Source organism: Chrysemys picta, chromosome 9 (genome assembly GCF_011386835.1).
Source record: "Chrysemys picta bellii isolate R12L10 chromosome 9, ASM1138683v2, whole genome shotgun sequence".
NCBI classification, from domain to species: Eukaryota; Metazoa; Chordata; order Testudines; family Emydidae; genus Chrysemys; species Chrysemys picta.
The window spans coordinates 51,132,296-51,147,343 of NC_088799.1; the positions used below are offsets into that span (position 1 = coordinate 51,132,296).

The 15,048-nt window shown below is 46.3% G+C and overlaps 1 protein-coding gene across 1 annotated transcript in view; it reads right to left on the minus strand.

The window, feature by feature from the left end:
- DNAJB11 (DnaJ heat shock protein family (Hsp40) member B11) overlaps positions 1-15,031 on the minus strand; it is a 23,814-nt gene extending 8,783 nt beyond the window's left edge. Inside the window, exons 1-7 of the mRNA XM_005303663.5 lie at positions 14,720-15,031; positions 13,350-13,506; positions 6,975-7,072; positions 5,476-5,608; positions 2,690-2,832; positions 2,018-2,100; positions 98-155 (exon numbers count right to left, since the gene is read on the minus strand). Of these exons, the coding sequence (XP_005303720.1) occupies positions 98-155; positions 2,018-2,100; positions 2,690-2,832; positions 5,476-5,608; positions 6,975-7,072; positions 13,350-13,506; positions 14,720-14,787 (740 nt within the window). The 5' untranslated portion in view covers positions 14,788-15,031. The remainder of the gene's footprint in view (positions 1-97; positions 156-2,017; positions 2,101-2,689; positions 2,833-5,475; positions 5,609-6,974; positions 7,073-13,349; positions 13,507-14,719) is intronic.
- Between the last annotated feature and the right edge of the window lie 17 nt (positions 15,032-15,048).

Genomic DNA, 15,048 nt, shown 5'->3' on the forward strand with positions numbered 1-15,048 from the left:
AGGTGCCATTTGAACTGCAAAATTGATACAAAAGACACTGATAAGTTTTCTGTCTAGTAGCCAGGAGAGACGTGGGTTAGCCAGGCAGGTTACTTACTTGAGAACTTTTATTCGGAAGCGTAAGTCACCTGGCTCCCCGTCTACATGGGGTTCACCTGTGGAAGTAGGTTAGAAATGGTGTGTTACACTAAGTCATCAATTGGTGCTTCACCAGCAATTAGCCAGCTTGTCTGACATCAGAGAGACTCAGCTCACTTGGTCTTGTATTCTTCTTCTAAGCTGAAAAAAATCCATGCCATTTTTACGACGGACTCCCTACCTACATGCAACTTCTTAGATGGAAGACCCCAGGCTTTTGGAGTCATGTGTCAATGAACATTGGAGCATGAAATTAGTGCAGAAGACTCACCTACAGACTGTGTGTGCGACCGATATGGCAACATCCGGTCACATCCTTGGGACACTTTATTGAATAAAATTTAAATATCTTTGAGGTCCATTGTATTAAATGAATGATTTATGTATTATTGTGGTTGTCAGCTGCAATTATATGTAACCTCTGTGGATGGGGGGGATGGGGGAGAGAGCAGACAGATGTGAGACCATCAAAATGTGCCAGATGAACGGATATGGAGGGACAATAAATGTTAAGTGGATTTCCTGGGGAATACCTAGGGAGAGGTTGATGCAAATTCCTCCCCTCTGATTATGTGAAAACCCAGCCTTCTGAAGCTATGCCCTGAGGAGCAGGTCATTGTCTGCCGATTACCTGTTCCCAGAGATGAGATCTAAGGCCTGAACTGTACAAAAACAGCTGAACTACTCAGCCTGGGTTCTGGTTCTGAATCTGAGAGTTATGAACTTGTAACCGCAGAGAAAACCCAGTTGTGGGTATTAAAGGACTGACACCTACCAGAGCCAGAGGCTGGAACTGGGGTGACTCCTGGTAAGCTTTTTAGCATCTGGGTAGGTTCTTTTATTGTTTTAATGTTTTCTCTGTAATACTTTCACCTTAACAATAAATGTGCTTGCTTAGAAATTGCTGTGTGCTAGCTCATTACTGTGGGGAACAGACTAGTCATAACCTCTGGAGAGAAAGCAAAGCGCAGACGCTGGTCTTTTGGGCAGTCTGGCTTGCTATGGACATCACAGTGTAGACTGGGAACTGTGCAGCCTTGAAGATCCCTCCGTTAGGAGGGAGTGAGATGCGGGCCTCTGCCCTAGAGAGATGACTTTTGAGAAGCTGGAAACCTCTAAGCGGGTGCTGTTGAGGGACCACACTGGAGGAACACAGGAGCCGCTGCCATGAACTGTGACAATGTGGATTATCCAAAACCTACACAGCTATAGTTGAGATACTGTGGAGCACTACAACTCACATTGATGACTAAAGGCAACCAAGGGTTTATTGGGACATGAAGTCATGATACTAGTTAATTCTGTTAAATGGCTAGAAGAAGAATGTTTCCATAATGGAGACTTGCTGACAAAGCAGGTTCAAGGCAGAAACTGGGTCTGTTTCCGAAGCACGTACCTTTCAGCCCCCATGGAACGTCAAGGGTGAGCTCAGGCATAGGGTACAGTGATTTAGGATTTAGCATTCTGCTCTGTTTTCCCTTTCGGCTTCCTGCTTTCACTCTGTCAGATCTGAACAAGTGATAATGGAGAAAGACTCTGCATGCTTGGGCCAGGGGACTTACATACACACTTGAAATAGAGCTGTACATTATGGCAGACATATGTCATAGGTCCTCTTTCTGATAGGAATGCTTTCCCTTTCTGTTGCCAGATGTCTAATATAAAAGCAAGGGGGCTGAACTCTTTAAGCAGGGCATTACTAAAATTGACTGTAGGATGCAGTCTCTAGATTGAGAGAATGCATAGGACAAACCAACTGTTTAAAAAGGGGCAAGTTCAAAACAATGTCCCACAGCAAGCACTGAGATTCCTTAATGCTGCCCTCATCATAGTCATTCTAGTGTTACCAAAGCTGATCTTTATGGTGGTAGTGCCATACCTTCCCCGATGAAGGGGTACTCCATGCCATCCCTCACGCCTGGCTCTATCTCTACCTCTAGTGTTCGCTCTTCATTCACAAGCCTGGGGAGATAAAGAGAAACAAAAGTAGAAGAGTGGATGCCTTGCTCAGCAAGAAGGCAGGTTTTACTCATTTTATTGGACTAGCACAGGCTACTCCCACAGTGGACTGCTGCTTTTCTCCTGCTGCTTGTATCATTTACTGCACACTACCCAGAGTGGAGGTCAAAAGGTGTCTCTTGCTCTGTCTCCACTGGTCAACCATTATAGACAGCAAAGAGCTAAGCTACTGAAACCATCCCAAGATCCCATGTACACCACTGCAGCAGTCCCCACCTTCACATATCCCAATGGGGAACTGTACTCCTGTTTTACTTTAGCCCCTTTCATAGCAGTGCAGAATCACCTCTTTAGATGGGTGTAAAGTCAAGGAGAGTGGAGCTAAAAATGCACATTAAAAAACCTTTCACCTAATCCAGCTTCTCATTTCTGCCACAACTGCAAAGTATATGATAAAACCAGCTGCTCTTTCCCAATAAGCCACCCCGCTACATGGGTCATACTGGTCACACATGCATGTCCTTCCCCCATCTAGTGGCCAGTTGTGATTAGCTATCCATATCGCAGTACAAGGCAGAAACACAACACTCACTTGACATTGGGACACTCATCACAGACAACTTCTTGAGTCATCTGGAAACGCCCAGGGCCCAGCTGGGTGGTCCTCATCTCCTGCCGGCAGTTGCATTTCCGTTTGCCAGGAGCCTGCCTGGCTACTGGCTTGTTCCTAACAACCTGCAAGAAACACATCCAGCAGTTTCATATCAACCAGTCACACTGTATAATGATCTCGAGGCTTTGCAAACAGAAGGGTTTCTTCAAGAAACATATTCTAGACAACAAGCTCCAAGATATCTGTGCTGCACCCAAAACAATAATTGCCTTTGATCTTGGAAATGCCTTCCTAAATACAGTCTTCAGTTCATTACCTGAGAACCCACTGTGTCACTGTTATAGTCATGTTCCTTTTAAGCCTGCTTCCGAATGCTTATCCACCTTTCTAAATAAAAAAGGTAACATTAGGCTGAAACATCTGATGCCTTTGATGAATTATTTTGGGAAGCTGGCTAAAATTCCATTCCTTTTACAGTGACTAGGAAAGAGTTTTTTCTCTAAAGATACTTTTAGAACACCCCCCCTCCTTTCACATCTCTGAACAAGCTTATTTTAAAGATTTAAATCTGGCTGAGGCACTTGTCATTGAAATCAACACTTGAAGACTGCAAGCTGTGCAAGTGCAGTACAGGATGATTCTTCTTTTTAAGAGGGGTATGCCATAGTGCTAAGCTCCTGGCTTTATTTCAAAACATGTCTTTATACCTGTTTTTTACTGGGTTCAAGGTCTAGCAGGATTTCTATATCCACATGCAAATACTTCTGATGTGCATGTGTGTCCATTTCCATATTATTTGGATGGGAAATCAAATAATGTTTTATACTGAAGAACCCGAGGAAATGAAACATGAAAACTGTTAATACAATGTAGAGATTCAGGAAATTAAAGTTATAGTTCCTAAATCTACCACAATTTGTATATTAAGGTATACAGTGCATATATAATATTGTATATTGCTGTTCACACACACTGGGTATATCTACACTGCAGCTGGAAGGTGTGATCACAGCATGTGTAATCTAGGTAGATCAAAGGTAGCTCGAGTAACATTAGCAGTGAAGATAGCCATGCCCACCCAAGGCATACTTCAATGACTAGCTTGGGTACATCTACATGTGCTGCAATCATACCTGACTGCAGTATAGACACACATACCCTTTAAGTTAATGGTTAATTGCTTTGGGAACCATAATTTTCAGTTGCCTGATTTACACACTTGAACCCTCAACTATAATGCTCGATTAATACAGCTTTTTTGCATTTAATTCAGTACTGGGGATTACCAGTATCAGAGACATAACTAGTTAAATGAAAGCACCGTATATTTGCTAAACACAGAGTGTTAGACGTCTGTTGTGACAGAGATGCTTGGCCATGTAAAAATTAAGTTAGATTAATATGGTGGCAACTACTTTGCTGAAAGTGGCAGGGTTTGATATGAGAGGACCTGACTTCAAGAGACTAAATAAGCTTACATCTTGTTTAATGTTTCATCTCTTTGCTGCAGCTTTCCATTGGGTTTCAAAGTGACCTATTTGGGAACATCCTTTTCTCCACAGTGCTTTTGGTTCCCAGAACCGTACCAGGTACTTGGCAGCAACAGGAGGATGTAGAGCAGGGGTCTCAAACTCAAATGACCATGAGGGCCACATGAGGACTAGTGCATTGAACCGAGAGCCGCATCACTGACACCCCCCCTCGCTGCCTCTGGCCCCGCCCCCACTCCACCCCTTCCATTAGGCCCCGCTCATGCCCCACCTCTTCCCACCCCTTCCCTGCCCCATTCCAACCCCTTCCCCGAAGTCCCCACCCCAACGCTGCCCCCAGGGGGTGCAGAAAAGGTGCAAGGTGTGGTGGGGGCTCAGGGCAGGAAGTTGAGGTGCTGGTGGTGTGCAGGGTGCAGCAGGGGGCTCAGGGCAGGGAGTTGGTGGGTGGGGTGCAAGAGAGTGAGGGGTGCGGCACGTGACTCAGGGCAGGGAGTGCAGGAGGGGTGTGGGATGTGGCAGGGGGTTGGGGTGCAGGAGGGGTGTGGGATGTGGCAGGGGGCTCAAGGCAGGGGGTTGGAGTGCAGGAGGGGTTCAGGGTGTGAGCTCCAGCCTGGCGCCGCTTACCTAGAGTGGCTCCGGGGTGGCAGCGGCATGCACCGGGGCCAGGGCAGGCTCCCTGCCTGCCTGCCCTGGCCCCGTGCCACTCCGTTCCAGGAAGCAGCTGGAACCATGTCCCTGCAGCCCCTGGGGGAGAGGGGGGTCTGAGGGTTCTGTGCGTGCGCTGCTCTTGCCGCTCCTCTAGGTACCTCCCACGAAGCTCCCATTGGCCGCGGTTCCCTGTTCCCGGCCAATGGGAAATGCGGGGAGAGGTGCCTGGAAGGAGGCAAAGCAGGAGCCCTCTGCCTCCTTCCCCCTCCTCCCCCGGCCCGAAGGGGTGTACTGCCAGCTGCTTCAGAGAACGGCACGGGGCTGGCAATGCCACAGGGGGCAATCCCGCGGGTAGGCAGAGGGGTGGGGGGGCGCACAGGGAGCTTTGTGGGCCACACGCAAAAGCCCCGCTTGTTTGAGACCCCTGATGTAGAGCATAAGAAATTCCAGCATTGCCTCTCACCCATGTCTGTTTTGTACCTCACCCCTCCTCAGACACACTGTTAGGAAGTAACCCATTTCCATTTCTTTCTAAGAATGCACTATTCACCAACAGTTAGGTCAGCAGTCATCAGCAAGCTCAAGGGTTCAACGGGGAGGCTCCTAGAAATAGACTGTTATACTTACTTCCACAAAGTTTCCTGAATACACTTCCTCCAGTGTAACTTCCAGGTCCACAATGATGTCACTTCCTCGTGGAATATTCCTGTCTTGCTGACGAGGACTTCCTCCAAACATGAAACCAAAGTCCCCAAAGAAGCTACAGAGTAATGGACGTTCATTAGTTCAGGAAGAAGTTTAAGTTCACTCCAGCTATGTGGCTTCATAAACAAAATCTCTGTTAGAACACGGAGATCGAATGCAGCAATAGGCTTCCTTGAAGCCTCTTCTCACCACCATATAAGATGTACTGTACAGCAAATTGAACATTGTCAAACCAAATGCCTATTCTTAGCTGATATTCCTTCAAATACAAGTTGCATGCTTTCAAAAAACAAAGAGAAATCAGTTATTTTGGGAGAGATTTCCTTATTTAAAGTCATCACAGCTAGGAATACATTTTTGGGACCACATCTGAGGTGCTTATATGACCCCGATAACCGTAGTATCTCAGTTCTTCACAGTCTAACATATTTATCTCCTGTGAAGCAGGAAGTGCTATTAATCTCATTTACAGATGGGGACTGAAGCCCTGAGAGATTAAGTGACTTGCATCCTCACAAAGGAAGCCTGTGGTGAAATAGGAAATTGAACCCAGGTCTCCTAAATCCTAGGCTAAACCCCTAACCACTGGGATATCCTTCTGTGCAGTACCAATGTTCAGACAAGGACATTATTTGAGGGTGGACACTGAGGGGTCTTCTTCAAGAATGCATTAACTGGCTTCAGGGGAATCCAGCCCTAGCAGACAGAGTGTTTAGTGGAGGAAGAGACAGTAACCAAGCATGGCCTTTCTTTTTATTCAGTCAAACTAGTCAATAGGGGCTGCTCTCATCCTCCAAGCAGACCACACCAGCAGATACTGACACCCTAAAGGACAACTGTAGCAAAGATATCTCTATCATAAATGAATAATCCCCAGGTTTACCCTGAAGCAAGAGGTGCTGTTTGAAGTGCTAGTGAATGAAGAGGTCAGATTTTGCTGTATTTAAACCAGTAAAAAACGGGGAAAGATGCTGTACGGTTTTCCTTAAAAAAAAACCCCACAACAACCCCTAAACCATCATCTGTGGCAGTGTAATAAACACCAGGCACATCCCAGAGGATGCAAGAAAGATTCTGCATATTTAATGCAATTACAATCTATTATACATCACTCACACTAGCAAATCTGCCAAGTGAACAATGCTGGTTTGTGGGGGAGAGAGAACAAACATGGTCTTCATGCCCATTACTCAGTGGAAGAAGGGGTGGCATGTACGTGAAAGCAGCAGCTAGGATAGGAGTGTTGGATACACAGTGCTGATTCATTTATCTTTGACCAGGAAAAAATGAGGAGATTGAGGCTACTACTAACAAAGCATTTGGTCGGTGCTGGAGTCCGTGAAGTAGTATTGGTGTCTTTATATTATGGACAAAATTAGTCTTTCCTGCCTGCAGAATAGTTTGCCTAGATGAAAGCTTACTGCGAGAAGATGTCTCCATGGGAACCCTGGTGACCATCCTTCAATCCCTCCTCGCCATATGTATCGTACTGTTTTCTCTTCTCCTCGTCTGAGAGCACCTGGAAGGACAGAGGATGTGGGACAATAAACACTAGTGCGTAAGTGAACTAGGTTATTTAGACACATTTTGAAATTAACCCTGCCGTTATTCCTAAATGAGGAACAAGAGACAATGGCGGCATCGAGAGAAGACTATTATGATGGTGCTGGTCATGACTCCATAATTACCATTAAGTCAAAAGTTTTCAGCTTAACAAGAGAGCTATAAACCTTTATTTTGTATTCATCTAATTGAAACAGCAAAGCCAAGACACAATATAATTCAACACTATTTCAAATTTTTCATGGTGGTCCAATGGAAAACGAATTGATAGAACAATAAGAGTCGAAAAATACAGCCCTTTTGGCAGTCTTTCACAGAAGTGTGTCACCCTTCTTTGTAAACTACACTGCTGCTCCTCCTGCTCCAATATCAGTCATACAGAAGGAGCATTTGTCTAGAGAACATTTTATAATCTTTAGCCAAAATCTCAAGTTTGAGCACCAGTGAAGCCACCAAATAGGATGATAAATCTGCTGCGGCACAAACATTGGCACTCACTTCCGGGACAACATGGGGCGAGGGAGGGGAAGGAAGAGAGAGTATGAGAGCAGCAACCTCAGCCGTGTTAAGGTGGAATAACTTCCCAAATTCATGGAATGTGTGACAATCAGATGTACTAATCTGTTGATCCAAAAGCATGTGAGGTGGCTGTTAAAGTTTTGCATCAGAGGGGGGCTTTGATGAAGCTGGGATACATACAGCTTTTGGGTATCTGTTGGAGATGGAAGCAAAAGCTGAGTACTGGAGTGGGTTATTGACAGTGTTATGGAGTACTGGAGTGTGTTATTGACAGTGTTATACTCAATATAAAGTTGAAAAGGAAGGCACAAGTATTTCCTCTTAACTTCATATTTCCATGCTTTTCAGGTTTCAAGGGGGTAGCATACACCCTGATGCAACCTTAACTGCCACTAAATGTAGCTTTTGATTGCTAATTTATCTTGGTATTAGGACAATTACCAGCAACAATAGCTATAGTTGGGCTGTTAAACAAATAAATCTTTACTACACCTGTTGGAGCACGTTCATAACTTTCCAAAATAATGAGGAGTCCAGTGGCACCTTAAAGACTAACAAATTTATCTGGGCCTAAGCTTTCGTGGGTAAAAAACCCACTTCTTCAGATGCATGGAGTGAAAATTACAGATACAGGCATAAATATACCGGCACATGAAGAGAAGGGAGTGTACAAGTGGAGAACCAGTGTTGATAAGGCCAATTCAGTCAGGCTGGATCTGGTCCACTCCCAATAATTGATGAGGTGTCAATACCAAGAGAAGGAAAATTGTTTTGTATGTTTTTGATATGCATCCGAAGAAGTGGGCTGTAGTCCACGAAAGCTTATGCTCTAATAAATTTGTTAGTCTCTAAGGTGCCACAAGTACTCCTGTTCTTCTTATAGTTTTTGTAGTGAGCCAGCCACTCCCAGTCCCTATTCAAGCCCAAATTAATGGTGTTAAGTTTGCAAATGAATTGTAGCTCCACAGTTTCTCTTTGAAGTCTGTTTCTGAAGTTTTTTTGTTGAAGGATGAAGTTTAAATCTGTTATTGAATGTCCAGGGAGATTGAAGTGTTCTCCTACTGGCTTTTGTATGTTACCGTTCCTGATGTCGGATTTGCGTCCATTTATTCTTTTACGTACTGTGGCAGAGCTCTGACCTTATCCCCATGGGTCCTGCACTTCTAGGCGGTATATGCTAGCCTCAGTGGCTCTCTGTGGCCAGGGTTACAGTCTACTGAGCCCTTTTCATCATAAGCCAGCAAGGAGGTTGGTGAGAGAATTCCCACAGTCTCTGTTGTCCCTAGGGCTTGTTTTAGAACAGTTTAACCTCCTGTGCTGACAGGGGCCTGACTTCCCCTCCCAGGAGGTGTTCCTGTAGTGTGGGTTGGGGGGAACCCGGGCCCGCCCTCTACTCCGGGTTCTGGCCCAGGGACCCTAATGGTAGCAGCTGTTGGCAGCCAACCTTTCACTGCCAGAGTTGCTACATTTCCCTGGGCCACTTCCCCACAGCTCTCCTGCTTCTCCCTTCTTCACCCTTACCTTAGGGCTCCCTTATCAATAACTTGAGGGTGTCTTCATTAACCAGTCCTTTAGCCGCACTTCCTCTCCTCTGGCTCCCTGGCTCTCCTCTGCCTGACTGGAGTGAGCCCTTTTTATAGTATCAGCGGGGCCTTAATTAGAGTCAGGTGGTCACATTAGCTTAATGGCCTCAACTGACTCTTTGCAGGTTAATTGGAGTCAGATGTTCTCATTAGCCTGGTCAGTCAGGGAACAGAAAACTGTTAATCCAGTGGCCAGTATATCTGCCTTCTGCTATACTCAACTGGCCTGGGTCTATCACAGTAGAGATTGTCCGGTTTGGCCAGTGTACATGGCATTGCTAGCACATGATGGCATATATCACATTAGTAGATGTGCCCCTGCTGAATGAGCCCCTGATGGTGTGGCTTATGTGGTTGGGTCCTCTGATGGTGTCGCTAGAGTAGATATGGGGACAGAGTAGGCAACGGGGTTTGTTACAGGGATTGGTTCCTGGGTTAGTGTTTCTGTTGTGTGGTGTGTAGTTGCTGGTGAGTATTTGCTTCAGGTTGTGGGGCTGTCTGTAAGCGAGGACTGGGCCTGCCTCCCAAGGTCTGTGAGAGGGAGGGATCGTTTTTGTGGATACAGACTAATATGGCTACCCCTCTGATACTTTCCAAAATAGAAACCTTACAGACTGGAGTGTTCCATGCTTGGTCTGCCCAGAGCTGAAGTAGTTTGTAAAGTTGGAACACTACTGGTTAAGCTGTTTTAAATTAAGGGGAGGAGGCAAGAACCATACCTTTCCTACAATTTTATTTTTTTAAGACATCGCTATACGAAAAATGGCTGGTATATGAAACATGGCAAGGCCATACTTCTCAATGAGGGCTACTGCTTTGTGTGATTTCATTTTAATTAAATAGTAGATTTTCAAATGGTCCTTATTCTACATGTACAGTGAGGGAAGATGGGCTGTGCATACATGGACAGCTAACAAGTATACACTGCTTGGTTGAAGGCACTTACAACAAGGTCCGATGTGAGTGAGTTTGTAAATTGTGTATACCATTCAGATGTCCCCACATCACCTTTTGGAAACACCCACAAGAAACACTGCATTGATGCAATACTAAGATTGCACAGTCAGGAAGTGCAAGAACTAAGAGCCCAACAGCAACATTAAATCTGCTGCATTGCACATACAACATTTTCTAATTTTAGTGCTGCAAAAATATTTAAGAACACAATGGACATGTAAGAGTCAATACTGGTGATAGAACCTGAATTTTTATGTTCCCTTAATGGGTTTAGTTGTGTCACCATGGTACCTTAAAGAGATATGGTTAACTTGAAATCTAGTCAACTTAAAAAATAAATTAATGAGTTTAATGTTTCAAAGACTACATGTGCCCGAGTCTCCCTGCTGATTTTTGTGATTTTACAATCACACTTTTCCCATTTTTTTAAAGCTATTGTGTCAGAGATGCACAGAAAGAGGGAAAACAGTAAAATTAACAGTACAAAGTGGCTTCAAAAGTGTCAGGACCCACATCCTGCAAAGCCTTACATATGCTAGTCGTCCCATTGATTTTAAATTGGACTAGTCAGGAATGTAAAGCTAAGCATGTGCATAGGTTTTCAGAGATCTGGAACTTTATGTTGGAAAGAAAACAGGTAAATATTTTTCACATAGAAGAAGTGCTGAATTTCACTACTTCCTGTTTGCAAGAGAGACAGAAAACCCCCCCCCCCCCCCTTCCCAGGATAATTTAAGGATTTCCATTCAAAGTGAGTAAATAGTTTGCTTTAAAAAGAGGTCCAAACTCAGCAGGACCAGTAGAAAACTTCCCTGTATTATCTGACCAAAAGTTACATCATCTCCTTTCATGCACTCACAACTATGTACTTGTGCAACAGTGCTTCTACAGTGAGGAAAGCAACAGATGTGCAATGGCTACAATTGCAGATCTTAGTCAGTTGCACAGCATTAGGGCCACCACTGCAGAAGCATAAGTGTGATCCGTATCTGTTCTCCAGCACAGTATCTACTCCAGACATACATACCCCAAATAAATAGATTCTTACACCTAAATAATCTGCTGGCCCAGGACAGCTGCTCACTCCTGCTCTACCTGAAAATTACTGTCAGTTCCTCCTCAGGGACCACTCTCTGCTCCCTTGAGGCTTGAATGGAAAGGGACAGAGAAACAGCACCAACCACAAGAGCACAGGAGGAAGAGGAAGGACAGCAGCTGGATAGTGACCTAAGATATGAGGGTCCAGCCTGCATTAATTTGAGGTGTGTCCAATATTAAACATAGAGGGTAGTACGAATGTGAGAGTTGCATGAAGTGAATTTGGGATGGTAGGGTCCACCTCTCCTTCTCCCTGGCATTCCACAAAAAACCCAGGCAGCTAGCCCTTCACTAAACTCTTCAGTGGCCTGGGCAGCCCCCCCCCCCCCCCCCACCACCACCACTTCATTCCCTTCTCCTGGGCCACCAACAGCCAAAAAGAGGACTACCTGTGTTGTCGCACCATAAGTGCCAGACAATAATTTTTAAGGATGTTCTCTCACTCCGTGAATTAAATACAGATTGCAAAATGGGTTTAATAGATGTGAAAGCCAGAAGGGACCATTACAATCATCTAGTCTGACCTCCTGTGTAGCACAGGGCACAGAATTTCAGCCAGTAATTAAGCCTGAATCAAGCCCATATTTTGTGGCTGAAGTGGAGCATATTTTTAGAAAGCCATTCAGTCAAAGTAAAGGCTTTAAGTGAGAAAGCACCATATTTGTTGATAATTAACCATTTAAACATCTTGCCTTCCCTATTAGTTTGATTCTATATCTAACCCGAGTTAATCTAATTTTAGTTTTCAGCCAAGGGATTTTGTCAATACCTTTGTCTCCCAGATTAGTGAAACAGATCTTCTCCCCACGTAGGTATTTATATATATACACACGACAATCAAATAATCTCTTAATGTTCTCTTTAAATTTCTTAAGTCAATTAACTCACATAGTGAGAACACCCTTAAACCAGTTTAAGACTGAAAACATTGTGCCATAAGCAACAGATAACAAAAGCCAGGTATCACAGGGTTTGGTCATTTGTCACATATTCTGACAATTTCCATTACACACTGGCAGGTCTGAAGACTTAGAAGTATGCTTCAGCTCCAGACTTAAGGACAACCAGGTATCAAATTTCAAACCTATATCCTACTAGCCTAGGAACAAATGCTAGGGATGGGAGAGGGCCAAGGAACTACAAATACACCTCTACCGATATAATGCGACCCGATATAACAAATTCGGATATAATGCGGTAAAGCAGCGCTCCAGGGGGGCAGGGCTATGCACTCCGGTGGATCAAAGCAAGTTTGATATAACGCGGTTTCACCTATAACTCGGTGAGATTTTTTGGCTCCCAAGGACAGTGTTATATCGGGGTAAAGGTGTAATTTTAAATGATCTATTTCAGGTACAACTATGAAATCCCAGAATAGCATATCCTGTCTGAAGATTCCAAAAAAAAATGCATCGAGAGGTCCATTTTATTAATCATGCACTAGCTTCCCTTCCCCAGCGAGAGAACTTTACACCAAAGTTTTGGTGCTTTGAAAGAATAAGCTATTGTTTTCCAAAGAAGAAAATTTAGCCACCGCTGTCCTCATACATCCTGAGCATCCACAGCAATCAAGCTGCCTTTCGTCCCAGAAAGCCAACTACTGCAATATCTCCTGCAAAATGAAACAAGATGTTCAGATCCCTATATAGGAATCTGCAAACTCCATCAAAGGAAACATTCCCTCTTTCCTACAACATGCAAGAGAGGATAACTTAACTCTGAAAATTAGAAAATTGGAATCCAAAAATTGGCCTGTGACCACTGCTAGAAACCTTAGAGTGACAGCAATCAGGTTAACACACACCAGACTCTTTATGATTTTTCGCTATCACCTCCACTGCAGTTTGTGGTCAATAAACCTGTCTGATTTTTCACTTTTGTTGCAGCAATTCATTACCAACAGTGCAATGTAATCATTGCTGACTCCTCCTGATTAATGCCAGCTCCAAGGACGTCACTGGGAAAGAGAACTTGTTCAACCCTCACCGAAATGATGAGATGAGCAGAGATGCCAACAATACAGGAAAACCATGTTTGTGTTAGTACTGGGAGCAGATACCTGATTAACTCACTGACCTCATAGGCGGCACCCAGATCCTGGAACTTTTCTTGTGCTCTCGGATCGTCAGGGTTTCGGTCCGGATGAAGCTGCAAAGCCAGTTTCCGATAGGCCTTTTTAATGTCTTTTACTGATGCACTGCGGGACACCCCCAGAATCTTATAGAAATCCCTCCTAAGAAATACAGAGCAAAATAAGCATCTAGTTGTGGCCTCTGCCACATAGAACTATTCCACATGTGCAGCACATCTATCACTCATATGATACCACCACCACTGCAGCATCCAAACAATTCAAACAATAATGAATGCATCCTCCTTGCACACCTGAGAGTTTCAATAAGTGCTATTAACACCCTTTTACACAGGAGGAATTGAAGCACAGAGACATTCAGTGACTAGCTCAAGACAATGTGTATGTGTGGGGTGATGGTGACACTGACTGCGGGCTGTGTGCGCAGGGGTGTGTGTGTGTGAGAAACGGGATAGTCAGAGGCTGTGTGTGGGGGATGGGCATGGGCCAAGTTTGGAAGATGGGAGGACCAGGATAGTTGGGGGCTGTGTATGGGGGATGGGCAGGGGTCAGGTGTGGGAGCGGGGGGCTGGGATTGTCAGGGGCTATGTGTAGAAAATGGACGGGGGACCAGGTGTGGGAGCACGGGGGCCACAATAGTTGGGGTCTGGGAAGGGGCTAGGTGTGGGGGATGGGGGGGTTGGGCTAGTTGGAGGCTGTGTGTGTGTGTGTGTGTGTGTGTGTGTAGGGGGGGATGAGGTCCAGGATAGTCAGGGGCTGTGTGTGAGGGTTGGGGGGCCAGGATAGTTAGAGACTATGTTGGGGGGGTGGGCAGGCATCAGGTGTAGGGAATGGGGCCCGGGATAGTCGCGGGCTGAGTGTGGGGGATGGCCAGGGGCTGGGATAATCAGGGGCTAAGCTGGGGAGGGATGGCCAGGGGCCGGGTATGGCATTGTCGGAGGCTGTGTTGGGGGTGGGTGGGCAGGGGCCGAGTGTAGGGAATGAGGGCCGGGATAATCGGAGGCTGTATGGGGGGATGGGCGGGGGGGTGGAATAGACGGGGGCTGTGTGTGGGGCGGGAATGGCCGGAGGCCGGATATGGGGAATGGGGCCCGGAATAGACGGGGGCTGAGGGGGGGACTGGGCGGAGGTTGGTCGCTGCTTGGGGTGGGCGGGGTAAGTGTGAGCGGAGGAGGGGAATGGCGTGGGCGGAGACCGGGGAGGCCCACGATGGGTGGGGGTTGGTCGCTGCCTGAAGGGCCGGAGGCAGGGGCTTGGAGTCGGCCTGAGGGATCGCGCCCCCTCACGAGGAACGGACCTAGGCCTCCACAGGCCCCGCTCCCCCGGAATCCCCGCCCACCGCGGCCGCACTCACCCGGCGCTGGCCTCCCCGAGGAGGTAGAGCAGCAGCAGGCAGAGACGGCCGAGAGAGCGAGGGGCCATGACGGCGGCGAGGCCTCACTCCCCGCCGCGCCTGCACAGGGCCGGGACACGGCTCACTTCGCCTGGCGGGAGGGGGTGGGGGGTCTTCGGCCGGGTCCTGCAGCGGCAGAGACTCAGTCACCGGTAACCATAGATATGAAACAGAGCCCGGCGAAGAGAGCGGGCCAATCAGACTGTGGCACAGCACGCGACCCCAGTGACACCTCACCAATCACGGTCGCACACTTCACCAACCGCCCGGCCGGACTGGCCAATCACATC